Below are 25539 nucleotides of genomic sequence, written 5' to 3'. Positions count from 1 at the left end.
GGTACAGTTTGCACGGATACACCTGGTGTTAGGGGACTGGACTGTTGATGTGAAGAAAGCTCAGCTCCATAAGGTGTGCAAAGCCCCAGGGTAGGTGAGCCTGCCTTCACCATCGCCTGTCCTGCTTCTGTCCTTGATAATGACTGTGACACAAGTTCCTCTGTGTCAACTGCCATCCCTATTTGGGAAATCTGATAGTAGAAACTGTTAATACCAACATGACTCCGTATGTGAAAAATTCTAACTCCGACTTCATGTAACCGGCTTCAGGCAAAACACAGACTGACTGAAAATACTGCCCCACATACGTTCAGATTATGTGTCCCAGGGGTTTATGCAGCCTGATGAGCAGTGTGGTTGTTTTTATTGGCATTCAACATGGGGTTGCCATCTCTTATTTTGGTAAGAAAAATGGTTGCCATAATTTAGCAAGAGACAGATTGAAGCCTGCCAGTCAGGATATCATTTCAAATTAAATAGCAGTCCTCTGTAATTAATTAACTCATTCAGCATCATGATGAGACAAGCTTACAGCATTCTCCCATTTTTCTCATTTGGGCAGCCAGTGACTGCTGTGTTGGAGATTAGAGTCTGGCTACTGCTGCTTTACCTCTTCCTTCCTTCCTTCCTTCCTTCCTTCCTTCCTTCCTTCCTTCCTTCCTTCCTCCCTCCCTCCCTCCCTCCCTCCCTCCCTCCCTCCCTCCCTCCCTCCCTCTTCCTCCTCCTCCTCCTTATCCTCCTTCTCCTCCACCTCTGTGGTTTGGCTTTTCCTCACATCACCTGTAAAGATAAGAGTTCATTCCTGGAACCCAGCTTGTATCGATGCCCTTCTTCCCTGTTCTGTTACTCTGTGGACCATGCTCTGAGTGGTGCTATTTGCTCTTGGGATTCTGTACCCTTAAAACAGGAGGCTCACTCTTGTTTCCTCTGCCCTCCACACTCCCCACCCACCCCCGTTTCTGCATAAGAGAACAACCTGACAGTATTTGGTGTTTCTCTGGGTACATTCCTCTGCTGTCTGTAATCCCTGCAGTGTCTGGAGTGCCTCAAAGGTGGCTCTGCAGATCTTCAATGGAACTTTTGTGTCTTCCTTGCAGAGGAATTGGTCCAAAGCTCTGCTTTTCCAGATGCCAGTGGAATGATCTTGGACCATTTATTTGATGCTTCTGTGTCTCTAAATTGGTCTGCTACTATCCACCTCAGTATTTGTTACACAGAATAAGAAGTGCCAGTGAGCAATTAGTTTATTCATTAAAATGTAATGTACCATAACTGACAAAGTAGGCTGCCCACAGTCCTCCACAGAAGGCAGGGCTCTGAGTTCTGAAACCAGCACTGAAACCCATGCTCAGAAGGACAGTGCCACATAGCCTATCTTGACTCCATTCCTTGACATCCCTAAAATTGTATTAGTACTATGAACACCAAGAGAGGGTGTATCTTGATAATTTGGGGACACGGTGACCCATTTATTCCTTATAGGAACATATAAACTAAGATTACACATTGCTTTTGGGCTGGGGTGGGATAGAATCTCAGCCTGTGTTAAAAGTGGATGCCCTGCCCGGCGGTGGTGGCGCACGCCTTTAATCCCAGCACTCGGGAGGCAGAGCCAGGTGAATCTCTGTGAGTTCGAGGCCAGCCTGGGCTACCAAGTGAGTTCCAGGAAAAGGCGCAAAGCTACACAGAGAAACCCTGTCTCGAAAAACCAAAAAAAAAAAAAAAAAAAAAAAAAAGTGGATGCCCTGAAGGGCAGGGGATGTCCCTTGAAATCACGTCGAAAGTGGCAGGTTCTGTTGTGAAGGCTCTGTCTGTGTGAGCAGCCTCCAGCAAACAGTGCCACAGTGGTGATCTGCCTGCTTTGTGGACAGAGCTCGGCACTGATGAGAGTCTCTGTACACAGGCCACAGAAATTGTTCTGCTGGTAAACTGTGGATTTGGTATGTTCTTTCCAAGACAGCTAAAACCCATTAGTCAAAAGCAGATCAGATTCAAGAGATGATGGTAGCTTGCGGTGGCTCTGAATTAAAGGTTATCTTAACATTTTATGGAAAAGAGGAATAAAAATAACAAAATCTGATACTTATAAAATGCCTGAGAGATTTTGTTATTTTTATTCTTGGCTGTAAATGGACATGACTAATATGAACTATAAAAAGTAAGATTAAATTATTTTGTTTTACTTTTATAGTATTGGAAAGTAGAAGTTTTGGATAATTTAATGAATTGATGAATATCTTTTTTTTTTTTTTTTTCTGAGACAGGGTTTCTCTGTGTAGCTTTGCGCCTTTCCTGGATCTTGCTCAGTAGACCAGGCTGGCCTCGAACTCACAGAGATCCGCCTGGCTCTGCCTCCCGAGTGCTGGGATTAAAGGAGTGCGCCACCACCGCCTGGCGATGAAAATCTTAATGCTAAGTATTAATTTACTAATGTGTCAATACATGCCTATTCTGGGTTTGGTCATTACTGCTTCCCAAATAATTAAAACAACAGCAAAAACTCTTAGGTTCTCATTAATGACCTCACTCTTCTTCAGTCTGGCTCCCTTTATCCTTAAGTTAATGCTAAGATGGAGGTGCTTGTTATAGACAAGGAAACTCTTATGTGCAGCAAATTCAGAGTGAATGTCAGGCTGATTCAATGTCAAGGGACCTTTCTAGTCCTTTCTCCAGACCCTCCTCTGATAGTCTGTGGTATCCTCATAGTCACCCTTTCCTTAACGTTTTAAATCAAGTGTCACATTGATGCCTAGGCTTGTCCTCTGCGCCTGTTGCTTCAGAGCTGTCAGGCCTTTCTTCATCTGCTTCCTCACTTCTCAGTTTCCTCCAGTATTGACACTATGATCTGCCAGCGTTATTTAAGAAATACCTGTGATGTCTGTGTTACTGAGAAGGAATTAAGGTATAGACATGTTATTAGTCTGCCAGGGGACAGACACACAGGCTTCGTAAATACAGAAAATCAGTACAGATAATACTCATGGCATTTAGGAGGATGTGTAGTTATCTAGATGATGGGGGTCAACCCAGGCAGATAATAGTAATAGTGAACAAGAAAACATGGAAGATTTATGGGATGGTCAAGAAGATCTAGAAATTGGATGTTTCTAAAAGGAAGGGTGACAGAATTTGAATGATAGTCTTTTTTTTTTTTTTAAATGAGTTCAGGCTAGGCAGTTATTTCCATACATTTTTTGGTCTTGAATCTCACGTTTGTTCCTTACAGAACATGTGGGAACCAGTTAATAGTGACTTCAGCTGGGAATACTTTGCACTTTATTGTGCCTCCTCTAGGAAAAGCATTGTTCTACTGGTGAAGTAGAGGTGATACTACTTGGGTTGCTGTGTGACTAATCATGTGATAGATTTGTGTGTTTTTATCCCTTTTGTCGGTTTTTAAACTGGAAGCTATTAATTGCACAAAATAATGGGTTTCATTCCATTTCCATGCATGTGTATAATGTACGCTGGTCACACCCACCTTCCTTTTTCTGTTCTCCTCCCTCCCTCTCTATCCGTAATAGTCCCACTTCTCGCTCCCCCACCCCCACCTTTTTCTTGTTATTTTGAGGCAGGGTTTCATTCTGTCTCCCAGATATCTTCGGCCTTACTGTGTAGCTCAGGCTTGTGATCTTCCATTGTGGCCTCCCAGATGCTGGGGTTACAGCCTGTGCCAGCGTGTTTAGTACGACGTCACCCCTGTCACCTCCATGTTGCTTTTCCCATAAATTCCACGGAAGAGAGAAGAGCCGTGGTACTTGTCCTTGTGCTTCCGCCTTGGTTTGCTTGTGTGAACATTAGTTCCACCCATTTTCCTACAAATGGCATCATTTTGTTCCTTATGGCAGAATAAAACTACAGTGTGAGCATAGGCTGCATTTCTTCACCCATTTACACATTGGTAGGCACGTAGGCTGGTTATATGGTTTGGCTATTATGAAGAGGGCTGCAGTAATATGGAACGGTAACTCTACAGAGTACTGATTGACTCCTTTGGGTATATACCCAAGCCCTGGGTAGCTGGGGACTATGGTAGTTCTGTATTTAGTATTCTGAGTTCATAGTGATTGGACTCTTTTACACCTTTACCAACAGTGTATTGGAGCCTCCACCCCATCTTGACCAGCAGTTTTTACTTTTCCTTCATGGGATGAGATGGAATTTTAAGTCTCGTTTTCACGTGCATCTCCCCGATGGCTAAGGATGTTAAGCATTGTATTTATTGGAAGTTTATACTTCATTTGAACTGTCTGGTCAGCTTTCCCCCTCACTTCTCAGTTGGATCATTTGTAGTTTTGTTATTTAATGTTTTAATTTTGAGTTCTTCATATATTCTGAATCTTTATCTCCGATCATATTAATAACTGGTAAAGACACCTCTCCCTCCCCCCAAATTTGGTGTTTTGTATTTGTCAAGGCTCTCTAGAGGAAGAGTATTTATTACAAAGGGGGTTTATTAGATTGGCTTACATGATTTGAGTTGGGTAGTCCAGCAGTGGTCAAATGTACACTGGAGAGGTTGAGAACCTGGTGCTGACTCAGTCCACGAGGCTGGATGCCTCAGCAGTCATAATCTGGTGATGAAATCCTGGAGGATTCTTGGAAAGCCACTGGTCTTCAGTTCATGTTGGAAGGCTGAAGAAGCGGGGTTCTGATGGCAGTGAAGGATGGCTGCAGTAGCAGCAACAGGGTAGATGCATTCACAGGCAAGGAGAGAAGGCATGCAGGCAAAAGCAGCATTGTTTTCTCTTAGACCGATTCATGTCTGGCTGCTGCCAGAGGTGTCATCCACTTGGGGGAAGGTCTTCCAACATCAATTAACCTTTCTAGGAATTACCCATAGTGACCTGTCCAGATGTGTGTCTCTTAATTTATTCTAGACCCAGTGAAGTTGATGATCAAGATTAGTTATCAGAAGTTCACCCCTTTGTCAGCTTGATACCTAATTGTATCTCCTTATGTCATACTTAATTTCCAAATGAAAATAAAATAACGGCCATAATTCTACCTAACATGATATAACTATCCTACATTGAACTAAAAACACTGTTATTAACAAAATAGGACAGAAACCCTCACGGTAATTAGAATTTCATTTCTATAACTGATCATTTGGCCTTAACTGGTATTTATACTGCCTTTCTCTAATAACCATTCTGTATTTCCTTCACTCTCAGCTAGCAACTCAGCATGTCTTGCTTGGTTCTTTATCTGGAGAGGTGACTCATGCTCTCGTTTCTGTAAGTTATGGGCCATTTATCATCTTGCCTGGTTTGAGTTGTAGTTTCCCACTGACCTTTATCATAGGACATCGTACCACCAAGAGACACCATAATGGATCTCTTCTACTCTGGATATACCTTTTTACATTGTGAAAAAGCAGTCAAGTTTCCTGATAGCCTGGATGAATCATCCTTTCTAACACTAACTCATTTCTCAGCCTGTTGAGAAAGTGGCCAGGAGCCGTCTTAGCTTCCAGTTCAATGGAATAGCTGTGCCTCCAGCAGGAGCATTTCCCTCCCTAGAATCAAAACATTTGGCCAACAGAGCCTGAGGTCAAGCCAGACTTGGTAGTGGGTCACCAAGGATGATGGTACATCCCATTTCTACCCCTTAATTCCAGGACTCCAAAACCCAGACTGGAGGAGAAACAATGGTATATAATGGATACTGATGTTGCCTCCTGGAGAACCCTGCTCTAGGCCTCCCTTAGAAGGGGCGTCTCTACATAACCCACCCTGCTGGACTTGTAGAAATGTCACAGAGGTAGAGGGCCCTTGAAGTTTGGTTGGATTTGGTTTCCATCCTCGGAGGAGCATACTCTTTACCAACAGGTTCGGAGTGGTGGTTCTCTCCTGCTCCCTTGGCCCTGTCAGCATATGCCATCAATACGATTGGACTGTTTTGATACCATGTGGAAAAGACAAATGATCATAATCCCTGTGAACTAAGTTATGGCACAGAGCTGGATAATGAATAATAAATACCCTTGAGGTAGAAGAGTAAAAGAATTGTCTCTCATGATCCTTAAGGACAGGTATTGAGATCAAGCACCTGTAAGATTGATGGCTACTTCAGCAAGGATGATGTTGTGGCATCTGCCACCACAGCTGCTTTTGGAGTCACAACTTGAGTTTGTGATCATCCTCTCACCTGCCTCTGTGAGCTCCTGTCTTAACTGGAGGGCCACAATACTTTTGGGGGCTCCCAGAATCAGTGTCACTGTGGACTACTGTCTAATAGGCTCTGAAAGGTCTGATCGTTTCCTTTCCCCCAGTATAAAAGGCCATGGTTCCTTTAGGGAAGGATGGGAGTGAAACATGAAAAGAGACTAGCAAACCTTTCCACAGTTGCAGTGGGTCCTTCCTCAAGGGAACATGGCCTCCTTTTCATTCAAGGGGTCCTGGGTCTATAAACTAGCTGAAATCTGGGAATTGGTAAGGTGCCATGAATGTCTGTTGCTATGACTCAAGACAGCCATTCATCCATTCTACAGTTTTTCTGCTTACATAGCTCAAGCAGGAACTTAGGCGTCCTGTGAAGTCTGTTTGACTTCTGGGAACATGATGGTTAGTTACCCAGTGCCAAAGGTCTGCACAGGTCAGACCATTATGAACATTGCTTTTTCTATGTTGTCCTTTATAACAAGTGAGCTCACCTTGCTCTGGTGGTTTAGTACTGCCTCTTGACCCTTGCTGCTCTGGGTTCCACTTGACCCATGGTGTTGAGGTGTTCCAGTTGAGCAGCCATGACTCATAACTGTAAGGTGTGGCATACCGGGAGAAGCAGTGACAGCTCCTCAGATGTGCCGGTGCCCCTCTCACAAGCCTGTTCGTTGCAGTGTGAGTGAGGACATGTCCCCTCTGCCCCCATCTCCAGCCTTCCAGTATCCCTGAGCCTTGGGTTCATCCACACCAAGTCAAGGCGGATCAGACCGCTCCAGCTCATTCGCACCAGACCGTCTTTTGACTCACACTTCAGTCAACCAGCCAAATAAACTGTTGGCGCCTCTCCGGTTGTGTGAGCTAAAATATTAAACCCAGAACCTGTGCTCCTTGGGACCACACATTTTTAATGTGCTTCCTTACAGAACATATTTTCTGAAAAAAAATGTAGAAAATAGTTCTGACAAGTCGGGCCACATTCGAATGAGGTAACGGCGTCTGGATTTTCTCTTGTGATTGTATTCGGTCCTAAACATGATGAAAATGTTAACAATGCTGATGAACTTTCTTTGCTCCTCTAGATATTCCCGAAATTCCAGAAAGCATCTCCTTCTGTAAAGCGCTGCAGGTAGCTGACTTCAGTGGAAACCCCCTCACCAGGTAACCTCCTTCATACTTCACATTTCTAGTTATGATGCTCAGGGTAGCATGTCGGACAGCCGAGCAAAGGATATGGCCAAGTGCCGCATCCAGGAGGTGCCTAGGTGGGGCACTGTCTCCACCAAATAGGATGGACTTTTAGTGTGTTCATAAATAAACAATGGAAGAGGGCACACTGGTACTGATGGAATCATTGATAAGGAGGACAAGGGGATCCCTGAGGACTGTATGAAGCAGGAGTTAAAGAGTACATTTCTGAGCAGTGTGAAGAGCTGTAGCTTAAACAAAATTCTCAGTTGGGTCGACGAGATGGCTCAGCAGGTAAAGGCACTTGTCAGAAAATCTGACGGTTAGAATTCAGTGCCTGGGACCCACATAGCAGAAGAGAACTGACTCCTGTGGACCTCCACACATGCACCATGCCACACATATGTGCACTGTGGTGTGTGTGTGTGTGCGCCACTAAATAAACGTCAAAGTAAAATAAAAATAAATTCCCAATTCATCTCCTGGCTTACAGGATCAGACTGAGGCTAGAGAGATTCCCAGGAAGTCAGTTTCCTTTATGGACCTTGGGGCGCTACATAGTGCCTTTCTACTGAGTTATGCACCCAGCCAGAGAAGTCTTATTCAGCTTACTTTTTACACTCCAGTGCTGAAACATTTATAATACCCACTTTCTGTACAAAAGCACATACACACAAAAAAGTTTTGTTGACACCCCCCTCCAACCCCCAGACAGGGTTTCTCTGTGTAACTGTCCTGGAACTCGTTTTGTAGACCAGGCTGGCCTTGAACTCACGGAGACCCACCTGCCTCTGCCTCCCACATGCTGGGATTAAAGATGTGCACCACTACTGCCCAGCTATAAAAAAAACTTTTTAACACCATTATTTCCCTACTTTTGCAATAGCTTTGGGGGTTTCCTTAGGTTTATCATTCTGAGTCTGGCCACCTGCCCCATTTTACTACTTAATTCAGCTCCGTCCTTCCTGGTTCCACAGAACACTGTCTGGGTGTGGTGGAGGGGCATTATCATGGCTTTCCTGGTGGCCTAGCTCAGTTTGGAGTCCACTGACACCTGCCTCCAAGTGTCTGTGTTGCCAGGGTAAATGAATTAGTGCCCACATGGCAATTCAGAGACAATCCTTGGGTGTGTATTCTAGAGGTTTCCCTGGGCTGGTGAGTCCATTTGTAGGATTTCTCAAGGCTCTGTACATAGCTGTTCCCTTTGAATTTGAACTGGATTTATCCTATTCATTTCAAAATTGAGACTCCCTGAGTATGGAACAATTCCCTATTTAATTTTGTTTTACCCATATCTCATTTCCAAGAATTAAATATTTTTTATGGTGTTTCTGGTTCCTCTCTTTTGGATTTCAGTGACTGATACTCTTATCATTTATGACTGAAAAATAATAATCAAGAGTTATATAAAGGTATACTGTCCTCAAGCTGTATGTATCATCTTTCCTAGTTACCTTCACACAATTCTCTTCTCAGAACCTCATAAGTTCGTGCTCCCCGTGGCTTTAAGAGCCTGCTCAGGGCCTTTGTGCTGAGTCTCTACCCTGATTGCCCTTGGCTGCCTCTGTCGGTCTCTGTGCACTAAGGAAGCCCTTCTGTTCATTTCTCAGCTTCCCCTCCCCCACAGTTCTGATCTTTTCACCCTTCCCTCAGACTGCAGGGAGAGCACCCTGCGTCTTCAGAAAGCCTTTCCGCTTACTCCCTAATGCTCCCCCTCCCGTCCTTCACAGCACCCACTCTGTGCTGTGCTTTCATAACACTTGACATTCACCTATGAGCTGTCCCTCTGATGAAGACTCCCACACGGACGTGAGGAAGTGACATGCATTTCTCTCTTATTATCGTATCTCCAGTCCAGATGTAATTCTTGAAGGAAGTGCTCAGTACGTGGTCATTGAACTGAGCAAACTGAGCTTTAAGGCAGCTTCTATGGCCTGGCAAGCTGGGGAATGCTGTGTGGTGCAGGCGAGATCTAACCACTCAGTCACTTAAATCGCCTTCTGCTTTCCTGCTTTTCTCTTCCTAATGTCTGCTAACAGTTGACTCCACAAATTCTCTGAAGGCGCTCTCTGCGAGAATACACTCAGCTTATGTGAGCCTTTCATTCCTGTTTTTATCCTGGCCTCAAACGTGGCAGGATTCTTCGAGAAAAGCCATTTCATTTGGCAGGTGTCCTGATGTTAAGAATTAAGATGTTACCTGTGAGCTGAGGGAAACGTGGTAATTGCTTGGCTTGGCCCACTTAGTTTATGGCTGGGGAGAGAACCTCGGCTAGATGCACAGACTTCTCGACTGTGCAGCTAGCGCGAGAGCGTTGGAACCTCCTCACCCGGCTTCTGCTTCCTCACCATCCTGCGTCCGTACGTGCCACTCTTCCTGCTAGCAGCTGGAGAAAGGCAGAGAGCAGCCAGCAAAAGCATTTTACTTGCTTTAAGAACATTCCAGGTATTTTTAAGATTATAAAGGAATGTATATGTCTGGCAAAACTCAAGACAGATCAAGTGAATTCTGTCTTTTGAATTATAAGTAACTATCTTCAGCAAGCGATTCCCAATAACATAATAAAACATTCCTGTTGGTACCCTGTTCTTGGGTGCCTGGATTGGGCTTTGAATTATGAAATTAACCTGTATTAAATGTCAAAACATTAATACAGTATTTCTTTTTTTTTTTTTAATACAAACAAACCTAGCAAAGGAAAAGTATAGTGATCAAGAGCTCACTACTAAAGCCAGAGGTCTGCTCATGCTGGGGGGGGGGGGGGGGGAGAGAGAGAGAGAGAGAGAGAGAGAGAGATGGGGAGGGAGGGGGGAGAAAGAGCTACATCTGATTTTAGATGTGATGAGATTCTGTTATCTTTAGTCACGATTTTCCCTCTAAATATAGGTAACTGTAGGAATATTGAAACTAGAATTTCTTTGTAAATTTTAAATAATGATTTTGTATGGAATCCTTATGATTTTGTGGTGTTTGAGACATACTAAAATGCATTTGTGTAGACTACATAGTGAAAGATAACATTATCCGAAATGAGTGACATCTTGAATTAAAGAAGCAGTCCAGACAGGAGCAGTTGGCTGGCAGCCCGTCAGTGTGGAGTAATCCTCCTGTGCTCTGGGCATTCTGAGCTGCGGCGAGGAGGAGGCCTGAGCAGCTGTCCTGGGGCTTAAACGCCCGTGGGCCAGCTCAATTTTCTGTGCATTTTCTTCTAATCAGTGCAGTATTTTCACTCCCAGCAGGTTTTCATTTGTTTTTTTTCTTAGGATTTATTCTTTTTTTGTTTGAGACGTGGTCTCACCGTGGCAGCCTTGGCTGGCCTGGAACTCACAGAGACCTACCTGCCTCTGCCTGTGAACTCTGGGCTGAAAGGTGTGTGCTGTCACACCCAGCCAGATTCTCAGCAGTTTTGGCTCCCGTGGCAGCATCTCTCTTTCTCAGAGAACACCCAGCACTCCACAGCACCTTCCCTTTACTAGAGCACGCTCATCTGCCATTTTTATGATTGTGATTGTATCACTCCACCAGTAAGTATCCACGTGGCCTGTGCTTCCCTTTGGCGGACAAAGCCTTTTGCTTTTGCTTACAGGGGTAGTATATGTAGGAAGACAAGGCAGGTATTCCATAATATAAGGTATTGCAAGAAGCTGTTGCAGCCCCCACATGGAAGGAGTCTATATTTATTCTTGGCCTACACTGCTTTACTTTTTTTAATTAACAATTTTTGTTGTTGTTGTTGTAGGTTGCCAGAGAGCTTTCCTGAACTACAGAACTTAACATGTCTTTCTGTAAATGACATCTCACTGCAGTCTCTGCCAGAAAATATTGGCAAGTAAGTTTTTACAGAAGTCTGTGAGTGCCAGGGGTGAGAGGAAGCTTGTCAGCCACATCCTCTGCCGCTGCAGCTTTTAAACGGAGAGTACCATTCACCCATCCTTTGATATCACCTTCAAGAAAGATGAAAGTCAACCTTCCGTTTGTGTGTCCAGTTGCTCCTGTTTCATTACTTATTGTCCGTCTGTCCTCCCCTGTGTACACCTCTGCGTGTGTGAGGAGTCTAGAGGACCGTGCACGTCAGGTGGCCTCTTTGTCACTCTCTGCTCTATTCCTTTGAGATAGGGTCTCTCAGCGAGCCTGGGGCTGGGCTGGTGCCTAGCAATCCCCGGTGATTCCTGTCTCCACCCCTCACAGCACTGGGGTTACAGGCACACATTTGGCCACACTCAGCTTTTTGCGTCAGTTCTGGGATCCAGATTGTCATTCTTGCTTAGCACGTGTACACTTACCCACTGAGCCATTTATCCAGTGCCCAGTTGTTCCTAAATTTTAATGGTTATAAACTGTCCTGCTATTTTTTATTTGTAAGAAGTCTAATTTGTTTGAAGTTTTGTTTTAAAAGATTGTGTGTGTGTGTGTGTGTGTCTGTGTCTGTGTCTCTGTGTCTCTGTGTCTCTGTGTCTCTGTGTGTGTATGTGTATGTATGCATGCCATGTGTTTGTGAGTGTTCATGGAGGCCAAAAGATGGTGTCAGGCCCCCTGGAACCGCTTGATATGGGTGCTGGGAACTGAATTCTGGAAATTTAGGCCAACACTGGACAAATGATACCTCACGAAACTAAAAAGTTCCTGTCCAGCAAAGGAAACAACCAGCTGAGTGAAGATGAGGCTCACAGAGGGGGAGAGAAACTTTGCCAGCTCTGCAGCTGATACGTCAATATCCAGAATATACAAAGAACTCCAAAAGCAAAGAGTCAAGAAAATGACCCGGTTAAACAGAGGGCTGTGGGTCTGAACAGAGAGCTCCCAAGAGAAGAATTAAGAGTATCTTAGAAGCACCTTGTTCAGACTTGTTCAGTACAAATCCATCAGGGAAGACGGCAGGTTTATCGACGGAACCTTAACAAGGACCTTTCCATAGTTAGACGAAAATGTGAAAGTTGGTATGGTGACTTACCAGATGCACGTGCCTTTGCAGAGTGTCCTTTTTGTCTTCAGCCAGGCAGCCGGTGCAGTGTCTTGCCCGCTGTTTAGTCACCAAATGCAAAGCAAAGTGTTGGAGATGATCAAGTATCGCCTGTGCTGTATGTGCATGAAGATAATAAAGGGTCATCAGCCTAGTGCTCTCGGGAGTGGAGGAGGGGTGGTGTGGCAGCACACACTGCAGAGCTTCTTATTTCTAGTAAAAATATTTAAGCTGAGCATGGTGGTGCACACCTTTAATCCCAGAGGCGGAGGATCTGTATGAGCTCCAGGCCAGTTTAGTCTGCATAGTAAGTCTTAGGACATCCAGGGCTACAAATTAAGACCTGTCTTAGCCATTTGTGTGTGTGTGTCTTAGATATATAAAACCACATGCATGTATATCTACATAACCATATATATATATATACACACACATATGTATAATTTTCTTTTATCTCCTATAAAATTTTACGTATATTTTTAATATGAGCAACATATTGGTACATAACGTATCATATTTAAAATAGTACATGTGAGGATTATAAAGGTACATTGTAGGTGTGTGGAAAGCAGCCTTTTATTATAGACTGTTAGGGAGTCATCTAAGCTCTATAGCAGTGGTTCTCAAGCTTTGTTTTTCTGGGCTCCAGTGGGTTCTGTTGAAGTCTTCCCAGATCACTCTGGAAGTGAGAACCAATGCTTGGGTGGTCTCTGCTGATCTTTGTGTCAGTTAGCTCTACTTTTGAAAAGTCCCCCCACAGACATTTTTCTAGTTAAACTTGGGGGACTGCAGTTTCAGACCCCTTGTTAATGTTTATAGCTGCATGCAATGTGCAGATGTCACTGTGGTACAGATCCGTGTATAAACCAAGCAGAAAACTCAGAAGCCTTTCCTGCAAATGTACTTTAAAATCGGCCCGGTACCCTCTCTTTCGAAGCCCGCTGAAGTATGTTCTTCATGTAAAGGTTGAAAGCTTTCCTCTTTTGCCTCACCTTCTGTGGTGACGGGAAGAGGTGAAGAGATTCCAGATCTGCGGCTTCCCTGACCTGCTGCCTACTCCCCATACTGTGATTGCTTCAGTTCCACATCTATACAGAAAAGACTAGGTGTTGGATATTCACCTGTGTGTCTATAATCAGAGTGTGTACCTGCACCAGAACTCTAGTGACAGCAGGGATGGGTGGCACTTCTCTTTTCCTGCCAGGTAACACACACACAACAGAGCACACAGGATCCACTCCTTCCGCACAGCGAGGCATCCTCCTTTGTTCTGGACTAGGAGTTCCGGAGTCTCCGCCAGAAGTGTGTTGGCCTGTCCCTATGCGGTGCCCTGCACTCAGCTATAAAAAGCGGTTATGAAGAAGTAACTATGGAAAACATAGCTTCTATTGCCATAAAAATTTTCTAATGGAGAATAAGTATTGTCTATTAAAAGTTCTTAATTTTCCTGACACAAGGAGCTATGAAGGAGAAAGGGGGTTATTTTTAGGGGAGAATATCTGCCAAAGGAATGGGAAGCCTTTCTCGTTCTAGTCACAGTTCTGACATTGATCACATTTACTTCCCTGCCTTTGTTGCCAGAAAGCTTAAGCTAATTCCGATGTGTAGTGGGAGCAGCTGTGTGTACTTCTGTGCAATGAGAGGAAGTAGGGAATGGACTTCCGCGCGACGAGGGAAGGAGGGAGTGGGGTGAGGTGTTGCTGGCAGCCGCACCCTTGCTCCCAAGGCTGGCACCAACCACCCTGCGTGTCCTTAGCGCCTTCTGCAGAATGGTGATAAGTAAGCTGATGTTTGCATTGCTGTGCATGGTCGAGTTAGCTGGAGAATTCGAGTCTTTCTTGCAGATACTGCGGTTTTTAAGTTGCGCGCTTCTCACAGTAAGCACATTTTGTCTCTTCCTCCTTCCCAGGGTCTTAGTGTTTTAGGTCCCGAGCTGTTCTGTGAGTTTACACTTTACACCTGCTAGGATGATTATCAAAAAGATACATGGTAGCCAGTGTTCTCTTTACACCCGCTAGGATGGTATCGAAAAGGTACACGGTAACAAGTGTTATTGAAGATATAGAGAAGTTGAAACCTTTACCTGCTGCTGGTGGGAAAGTACAGCAGTGCAGTATTATTGCGACAGTGTGGGCCGGTTCTTTCTCAGAGTTGAACTCAGTTCCCGCGTAGCCCAGCTCTTTTAGGTGTATTAAAGAATTAAAGATATGTCCATACAAAAATGTGTTGGTGAGTTCATAGCAGTGTTCTTCATAATACCCCCAAAGTGGACTCAGACTTGGATCCATGAGAGAATGGATAAATAAGATATACACCCATCAATAAACTACTATAAAAGAAATGAAGTACTACTACATGCTGCAACATGAATGAACCTTGAAAAGATACTAAGTTAAAGAAGGAAAAAAAAAAAAAAGAAACTAGACCCCAAAGGTTACACAGCACTGACTCTGTTTATACAGAGGAACAAGTATGGTCAAGTCTGTAAGAAAAGAGTAGTTGTTAGAGGCTGAAGGGTAGGACACGTTTGAAGAATAAAGGATTGAATTTTAATGAATTCTTCTAGTTAGATGTACTCAAAAGAATTAAAAACATGTACGTACAAGAATGACTTTGGTTCTTTTTGAGAGGGTAAACATTTTCTGGAATTCGTAGTAATGTTTGCATAGCTTGTGAATAAATGTGCTAACAACAGGGAATTGTATACTTCAGAAAGAGAATTTAATAACTGATGGATTGCTCTAAGGTCACTAGTCCAATTACTTGCCCCTGGCCAGCACATGTGTCCAGTCTTTACGGTGCTCAGGTGATACAGAGTGGGGGTGAAGGTTGGAGGGACTGAGACCCCAGAGAACGGTCAGGGCATATGCCAAGGACTTGGGGAGCCTGTGGCCCAGCCCTGGCCAATGTGCTGCTTGGTCCTGGCCCTGTCTAACTCCTCCACGAAATGGTCATGTTACTCGCTGTGAAATAATGCTCTAAAGAAGAAGTTAGCGTAAGCGTACTCCTTGCGCCTTTAATTAAAATTTCTCCTCAAAGTGGAGCCTGCCTAGAATAGTAGAAATGTCTGTGATGAGCTAATGTAGTTCCCAGCACAGCCATTGGTCATTGAATAGTTCCTATCAGTAAACATGTAATTATGATAATTTGGTGGTAGAAATAGACAGAGTTGGCAGGCCTTAGGTTCTCTGGCAGACTGAGCTAGAACATGTGAGTCTGATTTTGTATGTGCTGTCCTTGGAGCCAGTGACCTTGACTTCAGTGGACTTGAACTAAGTAAGCCCTGCGGCCGAGGCTGACAAAGCCTAGCGCTAGGCTGCTTAGCTGTGATGTGAAGAAGAGAAAAACCTTTGAGAAAACTGTTGCCATATTAAATACTCTTTTTTTGAAGTCTGGGGAATGGCTATACAATATTGTTTGAAAAGCAAAAATAATTTTTTTTTAAAGTTTGGGGTTGGGGAGTATACTTTACTGGTAAAGTACTTTCACCAGCAAAATTGTATTTTTTTCACTCATTGTTACTGTAAATGTTTATAGTTTTTTTTTTTTATAATTTTGCAGCGTATTGTCATTTGTTTGGTTTAAGTATCTTTCATTCTATTTTCTGGATGATTTGGTAATGAAAATCAAAGTGGTTTAAAGAGAGTATTATTTAAAACAGTTAAAAAAATGTGAATTTCTCAAAATAGCCACTCATTCACTCCCTTGAAATAGATTCCTAAATATACAGTTGGCCTCCGTTCTGTCTTAGAGTGTAACTTCTGCCCCGCTGTTCTGAACTGTATGAAACATGCAGGAGGCATGACTTCCTACGCTTCCCGCAGGCTCCTTAGCTTTCTCCCTCTGCTGCTGCTGCAAGGCAGGCGGGGGTGGGGGTGGGGTGGGGGTGTACTAGTGGCAAGAGGTAATTCCTGTGTCCTAGAGGACCTCGAGGCCATCCCAGCAGTACTGCACAGAAATTTAACATGCCAGGAATGAAAGATGAGCTGTTTATTAATAGGGGATGATTTTAAAAGTTAAGGATTGTGTCGGTACTGAGATACTGTGCAGCTGTTTTAAGAATAGTGTGTGTACAAGGTAAAGAAGGAGACACTGTCTGCTGAGGAAAGCAGAGTGGCAGGTGTATGGTAGATGCCAGTTTTCTACTTCAAATAATATGACAGGGTGGCTCATTGGCCAAGAACATGTTTTTTCTCTTGCAAAAGACCCAGGTTCAGTTCTTAGCGTTCAACAAGTTCACAAGCATCTGTAACTCCAGTTCCAGAGAATCCAGTTCCCTCTTCTGATCTCTATGGGCATCAAGCATGCACATAATACACATTGCATACATAGAGGCCAATCACACATAAAATGAATACATCTTTAAGAAAAAAAGAAAGATTGGGAACTGAAGGCAAGGCTCAATGGTGGTGCTTACTGCTCTTCTAGGGACACAGGTTCTGTTCCCAGCACCTTTACTGGGTGGCTCACAGTGCCCATAACTCCAGCTCCAGGAGATCTGATGCCCTCTTCTGGCTTTTGCAGCATATGCACACCCATGGTGAACATAAATTGAGACAGGCACACACACAAACACATATTTTTTTTTGGAGGGGGGCTTTTAAAAAAGACTGGAGTCATGCCTTCTTGTCTTTGCTTAAAGGAAAATTCTCGTTAAAATGTCTTTTGAAAGGTAATTGTGAGGGTGTCTTAGAAGGGAATAAGTATGGAAGGAGAACTTCTTGCTGAACATGTGGATTTAAATATATATATGTGTGTGTGTGTCTTCTAATGCCTACATATATGTATGTATGTACATATGTATTGCCAGTTAACAAGGTTCACTCACCAACTCCAGAGTGAGAGGTAGCATAGCTGAGCACTTACAATGCTATGTGAATCCTGGCCTTTTTACTCCACAGTTATGCGAGATGTTCAGTATTTTTCCTTGTACCTTAGCTTTCTCCATACAGTTAGTTCTTGTAAAGCAGTTATAATAAATATATCATACAGTAAATTGCCAATATCATTAGTGCTAGTAAGATTATTAAAAACTAAGACTTTATATATATTAAGCAATTTTTTTAAAAAATTTTTTTGAGACAGAGTTTGTCTGTGTAACAGCTCTGGCTGTCCTGGAACTCACTCTGTAGTCCAGGCTAGCCTCGAACTCAGAGATGCACCTGCCTCTGCCTCCCATGTGCTGGGACTAAAGGCATGTGCCACCTCTCTGGGCTCCTCGATAGCACATTCTTCTGTGGGTTCTGTTAGAAATGTGGTACTGTTTACTGTGAGTGGGATATGCTGCCTCGGTGGGAACAGACACCACGTTAACACTGTATTCTGGGAGGTGAGGGAAGAGCTGGTTCTTCTTGGTATCAGTGTCCGCTGGTAACCGCAGCGGTCTGGAGAATCTTGTTCCACAGTGGGTTGGTAGGTCCTGTACGTGGTCTAGCGTGTTCCAAGGCAGGATGCTCATGAGAATCAAGCCCATGGTGGTTTCAAGTTCATCTGTTGTCCTCTGACTGAGAATGGTTTGTCCGGATTCAGGAGTCCGTGGCCAAAGCCTTTTGTCTTCTGCCCCTGGTTTGTGAGTCACAAAGTACAGTCTATGTAAGGTACGGAATGGCCATGCCGCACCTCCCCTTCCTGGGGTCCGTCCTCTGAGATTCCAGTGGTGGACGATGATTAATGTGATCTTTCTTCTGACACTGACTGGACTTGTGGTCTTGTAATTTACCCAAGTGTGCTAAGGGACAAGGGATGGCTCAAGTTGTAAAATAACTAGCCTGGTTAATTTGAAAGGAAAATATATTAAGCGCTAATTACTGTAACAGACACTGTATTTTAGAAGATATTGAGAGTTAGTAATGAAATTCCTCAACCAAACAGGTCAGGATTTAAGCCTTTCAGACAGAGTGGCTTTCAGCATGAGGTTGCAGAGTCTGATTATAATGTCCAAATCTTTATTTTTAATTTTCTGGGGGCCATTATTTTATATATGTTAATGGTAAGTGTAAGTCTACAAGTCTGACCTTTCTCCAAGAGAGATGTTGTTTATGTCTACCTCCAGCTGCTCAGGAGACTCTAACAGGAGGCTGACAGAGGCATTCTGAGCAATGGGTTAGACTGTCGAAAAGGAGCTCAATCTACATTGTTGTCACTGCTGAATGGAGCTGCTTTTGGGGTCCTGTTGAGGGTAGGAACTCTGCCTTAAGATTGTAGGCATTTTAGTCATGTTTTGCTTGGTTATTGGCTATGCATGGTAATGATGCCATGCACTTTCACTTAAAGAGAATTTTTAAAATCTGTATTTGTTTTTAATTTAGTATTTCAATTTTTGAAAATTTTGTACACGAGTACTGTATTTGCATCATTTTTACCCTTTCTTCTTCCCCCTCCAGCTCTTGCCAAGTCCCCCGACTCCCTCTAGATTCATGATTCTTCAGTTTGTGTGTGCACATGCAAACTGCATGCGAATACAGATATAGCCTGCTGAGTGCTCTTCCTATGTGTATGCATTTCTGTTGACCACTGGGGATTGGGCAATTTATGGTAGATAAGACTCTACCAGCAACCACTTTACTGCCTGTAGCTCTTTATCTAGGGGTGCGGCCTTCTGAGGTTCCCTCCCAGGTTCCCTCCCATCTACTTGGCTTGTCAACTGGTGGGTGTCACTGCAGATCTTGTTTAGGTGACATACTGTTAAGATTTCATGGATACAGCCTCCCTATTATATATAGAAGACACTGTCTTGTAGCAGTCATCGTGTTCCTCTGTCTGGCTCTTACAATCCTTCTGTTCCCCTCCCCCATGATATTCCCTGAGCCTTCAATGCTGTGGGGTGGTCTGTATGTCAGATGCTCTGATTGGTCAATAAATAAAACACTGATTGGCCAGTGGCCAGGCAGGAAGGATAGGCGGGACTAACAGAGAGGAGAATTGAGAGAACAGGAAGGTGGGAGGAGACACTGTCAACCGCCGCCATGACAAGCAGCATGTGAAGACACCGGTAAGCCACAAGCCACGTGGCAAGGTATAGATTTATAGAAATGGATTAATTTAAGATGTAAGAACAGTTAGCAGAAGTCTGCCATGGTCATACAGTTTGTAAGTCTCTGTGTTTACTTGCTTGGGTCTGAGTGGGTGTGGGACTGGCAGGTGACAGAGATTTGTCCTGACTGTGGGCCAGGCAGGAAAACTCTAGCTATACTTCAATGTAGGGGTTATGTTGTAGATGTATCCAGTTGTGGCCTGGCACCCCACTGTCTGCTGCTTTCTGTATTTTGATCACTTGTAGATTTCTGTAATCATCTCGGCTGTATGAAGGATAAGAGTTAACAGTTACCTGTGGATGGCTAAGTATTATACTGGATTAGGAAAGTGGCACTCCTAAGTTCTTCTCAAGGGTCCATGACCTCATAAGCCATGGTTGGTTGGCTAGGTTTACAGTACTAGAGATGAACTCCCTCCAGTGGACAGTGAATTAGTCCACCTAGACAGCTGTTGATTACTCCCAAGATATAAAGCCACAGTTGTACCGCTGGAGACATCTTGCCAATCTGGTCATTGTAGTTTGAAGGCATTAGAGCAGTGTAGGGTTATTGATTACTTTTCCCCCATAACAATGTGCCTTTGGATATGGTAAGCGTTAGTCCTCAGAGAGGGGGCTTTCAGGTCAGTTCCAGCTCAGATCCTCGAAGCCCTGTGCCTGAAGTGTGTGGTCTTACCTCAAAGTCAGGTCTTACCTTTGAGTTCTCCGAGATAACCGTGAGCAACCGCCATTGCCTATACGGTGTTGGAACTCTCTTGGACTTCCCTGACGAACAACTGGAAGAGAGGTTTCCCATGCCTAGCACTTGGGCGTTTGTTAGTTGATGCTCTTGGGGGAGTATTATCACCCAAGTGGAGTCAATGCATTTACTATATATTATATGTATACACGTATTTTAAGTAAGCATAAGTAATTTCCCCCATGTCTTTCTTTTTTCATAATATTTTTATGGATTATTTGGGAATTTGACATCATGAATCCTGAGCACACTCTATTCCCAGTCTTCCCAGGTCTCCCCCCCTCCATGACTTCTTGCCCCCACACCAAGGAAAAAGAAGAAAAAGAAAACAAGTCCAATTTGTATTGTCCATATACTCACTGGAGCATAGTCAAACTCTTGGTGGCCAGCCCCTTAAAGAGAACTGAGTCTTTCCCACCCACTCTCCTGCCAGAAACAGTCAGATGTGGAGAGCTACACTTCAGCATCCTTAGCACAATCTTTAAGAGTTCTCTTCAGTGGCTTTCTGTCTAGGCTATTAGTGTGTGTGTGTGTGTGTGTGTGTGTGTGTGTGTGTGTGTGTGTGTGTGTGTGTGTGTGGTAAGGGGTGAGGTGGGGGAGGAATTTATCTCTCTCTCAGCTGTGAGTCTGTAGTCATCAATACCATGGCAAAAGCAGCTTCCCTGCTCTTTGCAGTCAGCAGGAGCACTGATCATGGACTTCCACATGGTTTCTGGAGACAGCGTGGACCATCCACATGGTCTCCAGTGTCAGCGTGTGCCATAGACCTCAGCATAGTCTCCAGTGGCAGTACAGACCTCGGACATCAACACAACCCCTGCCACAGTAGGACCATGGGACCAGACATGCCTCTCAGTGGCAGCATGGACCCAGACATCACCATGGCCTCAGGTGGCATCACAGGCCACTCACATCTATATGGCCCTCAGTGGTAGCACAACATGGACATGAACGTGGCTTCAGGCTGTAGCACAGACCGTGGACATCATCATGGCCCTTGGAGGTAATACAGGCCTCGGACATAAACACAAAACCCAGCTGCGGTAGAACCACAGACCTAGACGTGGTCCTTGGCAGCAGCACAGACCCAGACATCATCCTGGCCTTAGGTGGCAGTGCAGGCCATTCATATCAATAGAGCCTCCAGTGGAAGCAAAGCCCACGGACATCAGCATGGCCTCAGGCAGTGGCCCAGAACAAGGACATCTGAATGGCCTTCAGTGGTACCGTAGGACATGAACATGGCTCCCAGCTGTTGTAGGACCACAGACATCCACATGAATTTTGGGCTTCAACATGGCCTGGGGCAGTAGACCATGGATACCAAAGTGGCCTACAGGGAAGCATGGACCATAGAGGTCTTTTGAGGAGATCCAATTCAGAAAATGATCGGTTTTCGTCTTGGACATCCTGTTGTTGCTCAGAACCAGGGAGATGGTGTGGCTGGGCAGTGTGTGTGTGTGTGTTTGTGTTGGGAGGTGGGGGGTGGCTGAGTCAGAACACAAGTCCAGGCTGCTGCACACCATCCTGTTGGCCCTACACCATGCTCACCCATCCACTGCAGGCTTCTCTCACACCTATCTCCGCTGTCTCATTTCTAGTTCCACCTCTCTACCACTCACTCACCAATCTTTATCATTTCCATCTCTGCATTGAATATTCATTTGTCATTTGTCACACTGGTAGTGGAAACTGCGGTGTCACACACACACACACACACACACACACACACACACACACACACGTACACACATGCAAACACAAGCATTCATTGCAATGAGTCGTTGGTCTGGTTCAAGGTTTCTGGTTTGTAAATGTTGGACCATTGCTGAGACTCGTCTCAGATACCCGGCTGTTGCCAGAGTCATGGTGATTCTGCAGCTCTGGTTCCGCAGTACCGGCTCCTTCACACGATCCAGCAGCTCGTAGATGGGGTAGGTGTTGGGGTAGACCGACTCAGAGCACTGGATCTGGGCCCAGATGGCAGCTGAGTGGTGAGCCACTGGCGGGGCCGGCCTGGCTTCTGTCACCACTGCTGGCAGCGGGCCCCTATGGCTTTTCAGGCATCTTTCTGAATTGTCCTCTCTCCCCCTTCTCACTTAATGACACCCATTTCCCTCATTCATCCCAGCTTCATAGCTCCTGTGTCTTACTGACCTGCTTTCTAGAGCTTCTTCTCCCCCCACCCCACGCCCCCTGTGCCATGGTCCCTTTCTACTTTTTACTTTAGGATACTCACATCCGAAGATTAGGAGCCAGGATCCACAAATAAGAAAGAACAGTGTTTGTCTTTCTGGGTCTGGGTTACCATGCTATGTATATTTTCTAGTTCCATCCATGTACCTGAAAATTTCAGTTTTCTTTACAACTGAATAGAATTCCATGTATCATATCTTTAACAACACAAAGTGGTAAAAATTCAGGTGTTTCTTAGTTTGGTTAAGGAGGTGAGACTACTGTGTGCATTGGAGATTGAGAAGTGGTTTTAATGTTTAGCTGGGAAACTTCCAGCAAGCGGTGAGCTCCTAAGATGGCCTGATCAGTCCAGTGTAAGGGCAGTCCCTGGCTCGGGGCCAGCTTGAACTGTGGCTTTGCTTCTTCCTAATGCAGGATGCCTCAGTCTTCCTTCTCTGTCATCCTAATGTTGCCCACAAGATGGTCATGACTGACTTGGTGAGAAGAGGTGTAAGAGGAGCCCTGTACAGCTCCTCCCCTCTCCAGGCTCCCGTCTGTGTTTCAGGTAGAGGTGCTCAGACCAAAACTTCAGAAACGTGGTACAACACAGATCTGAAATCTGTGCATAAAACAGCTTTTCAAGATGCATTTGATAGGGCTGGAGAGGTGGCCCAGTGTTTAAGAGTATGTTTCGCTCTTGCAGAACACCTGAGTTTTCTTCTCGGCACTCACCATCAGGCAGTTCCAAATTGGCCTGTAGCTCCAGCTCTTAGGGGATCCGATGCTGTCTTCTGGTATCTATGAGCAACTGCTCACAAATGTGCATATACAGCCTCCTACACACACACACACACACACACACACACACACACACACACACACACACATTATATAATTAAAAAATTAAACAATTTTACAAATCTTAAAATGCATTTGATGGTGCCTTCTAAGTGAAATTTTCTGAAGCAGTAGATGTCCTTAGTTTGTCAAAATAGATATGGAGGTTATGGATAAGATGACAGTTCCGCCAGTGATTTTTTTTTTTTAAATCTAAATGTGAATGTAGGTGGGGGAGGGGGGGTTACCACCTTTCTAATAAACCCGGTGGAGTGACGTGAACACATATCTCTGAAATCAAATCTTTGCTTTTCCCTTCCTAAGTGTAACTGTTAGCATTGTGTGTGTTAGTTCTATCTGGTCTGGATAGCTATCCCCCCCTCCCCCATGGCAGTACTTCCATGTGAACACTTGATTGAAAGAAAGTAAAGTTAGAACTTTCTTTGCTAGCCCATTCCATTGGGAAAACATTGGGGTTAAGTCCACGAGTAATTATTTAGAGCAAGGATTTTGGTTTTCTTAAATCATGTTCATTTGACGTCTCTGTTGGCTTTGGCCTTTGCTGGAAACGCTATTCAGTTTTCAGATTCTTATTTTTATGTGTATGGGTTTATGTGTGTGCACTATGTACACACAGTGCCGGAAGAGAACATTAGCTCCTCTGGAACTGGAATTACAGACTATTGTGAACCATCATGTGGATGCTCAGAACTGAACCCAGGACCTCTGGAAAGAGAAGCCAGTGCTCTTAAATGCTGAGCCATGTCTCCAATCCCTTATTCAGTTTATAATTGGACAAGATTCAGAATGTATACTGTCCTTAGCATAGTTAAAAATGTTCCTGGCAAACACATGTTGAGAATCTGTGTGTACAAATACAGATTTGTATCGATAGATGGAAGGACTGTTTACTCATATTTATGCTCTCTGGCTTTTTAGTCCACATGGTCCTAGTTTTGTTGTTTATTGTCGGAAAGGCAGAAAGTAAAGGATTAAGGCAGATTAGTGTTGATGCTCAGAAATAAAATCCCTCCAAATCTAGATGCTGCAAAAGCAATATTAGCAAAATTACTTGGGGTTGGCATGGAGACTAGGTAGGTATCTGTGTGGTGAAGGATAGTCGCTTTTTGGAATCTGTACCATGCAGTGCAGAATTTGCTCAGTATGTGGGGGCTTTGTTGATGAGTCACTGTCTGAAAGTGACCCAGATAATCATCGTTAGGGAGAGCATCTGCCTGTGGCATAGTGTCCTGACAGACTCTCTTATATCTGAAAGACAGGAGAGTCTGCTCCAAAGAGTACCATGCTAGGGTTTAGTAAGGATAAGAGCAACGTCAGTGTAGCTACAGTATTAAGTCAGCTGTATGGTCAGAGCCTCCCATTTTATTATCTCAGATGAATTAAAAGAGAGGCATTTTCCCTGGTGTTGGTGGCCATGGGGTAGAGCACTTGGCCTTTGTTGAGGCACCCTAGTTTAATTTTTTTATTACATTTATTTGGGCTGGGACATGCCACTGTAAAGGTCAGAAAACAATTTGCAGAAATTGGTTCTCTCTTTCCACCAGTGGATCCTGGGGGTAGAACTCAGGTTGTCCAGCTGAGCCTTCTTGTCAGACCAAGGCACCCTGCTTCAAAACAGGCATGATATTTCACTGATAGCAGGAAGAAGTCCTAGCCTCTTAAGATTAAAGGCACTGCTGTTCTTGTAACAGCACATTTTTAACATTCTGAAGCTGAGAGGCACATAGTTGGCATCTGTCTTAGTTCAGGGAGTGGTCGTCTTTAGTGGCTAGTGAGTTCTTTCCACGTCTCATGTATAAGGTATTTGTGGGTCAAACACTATACTTTTATTAATGCCATTGTATTGAAACTTGGGAAGTGAAGATTATGTTGATTAGTGGTGGTGGTGGTGGTAAATATTTTTATCCTGGGGAGCAACAACAGGAAAGGTTTTAATAAGAGCAGCATGTGGGGGTGTGGACGGTGGAGGGGGAGTAGGACTATCTGAGGCGTTTTCTTAACACTGCTTTCTTCTTTGAATTTCTAGTCTTTATAACCTGGCTTCACTGGAACTGAGAGAGAATCTTCTTACGTACCTTCCTGAGTGAGTCTCTGGGGAAAATAAGGGGATTTTGTGCAGAGTGACTGGCAGTATAGCCCCTCCTGAGCGGTCTTCCTGCCACATCCACATGAACCATGCTTTCTTTAGGAAACTAGTCCAAGACAGGAAGTGCACTACTCTGTGTGCCTCAAGCCTTCTCTGAGCATCTTTGTTGTGGGTTGTTTCAACAGCTCTCTTGCCCAACTGAGGAGACTCGAAGAACTCGATTTAGGAAACAATGAAATCTATAATTTGGTAAGTGTATATCTGAGGGAGTTGATGTTTTTTGTCCTCATAATCTCAAGTGATTTTGAGGAGTTCAGTAGGGATGTATTTCTTCAG

At 44.3% G+C, this 25539-nt stretch overlaps 1 protein-coding gene across 1 annotated transcript in view; it reads left to right on the top strand.

The window, feature by feature from the left end:
* The window catches only part of Lrrc1 (leucine rich repeat containing 1), a 119517-nt gene that overhangs the window by 67802 nt on the left and 26176 nt on the right, over positions 1 to 25539 (top strand). Inside the window, exons 3-6 of the mRNA XM_052714925.1 lie at positions 7247 to 7325; positions 11092 to 11181; positions 25144 to 25200; positions 25389 to 25452. Coding sequence (XP_052570885.1) covers positions 7247 to 7325; positions 11092 to 11181; positions 25144 to 25200; positions 25389 to 25452 — 290 coding nt within the window. The remainder of the gene's footprint in view (positions 1 to 7246; positions 7326 to 11091; positions 11182 to 25143; positions 25201 to 25388; positions 25453 to 25539) is intronic.

Source organism: Peromyscus californicus, unplaced genomic scaffold (assembly GCF_007827085.1).
Source record: "Peromyscus californicus insignis strain IS unplaced genomic scaffold, ASM782708v3 Scaffold_11__1_contigs__length_118956290, whole genome shotgun sequence".
Taxonomy (NCBI): domain Eukaryota; kingdom Metazoa; phylum Chordata; class Mammalia; order Rodentia; family Cricetidae; genus Peromyscus; species Peromyscus californicus.
Note: the sequence above shows the minus strand (reverse complement) of the source record. Positions and strands in the feature narration are given on the sequence as shown.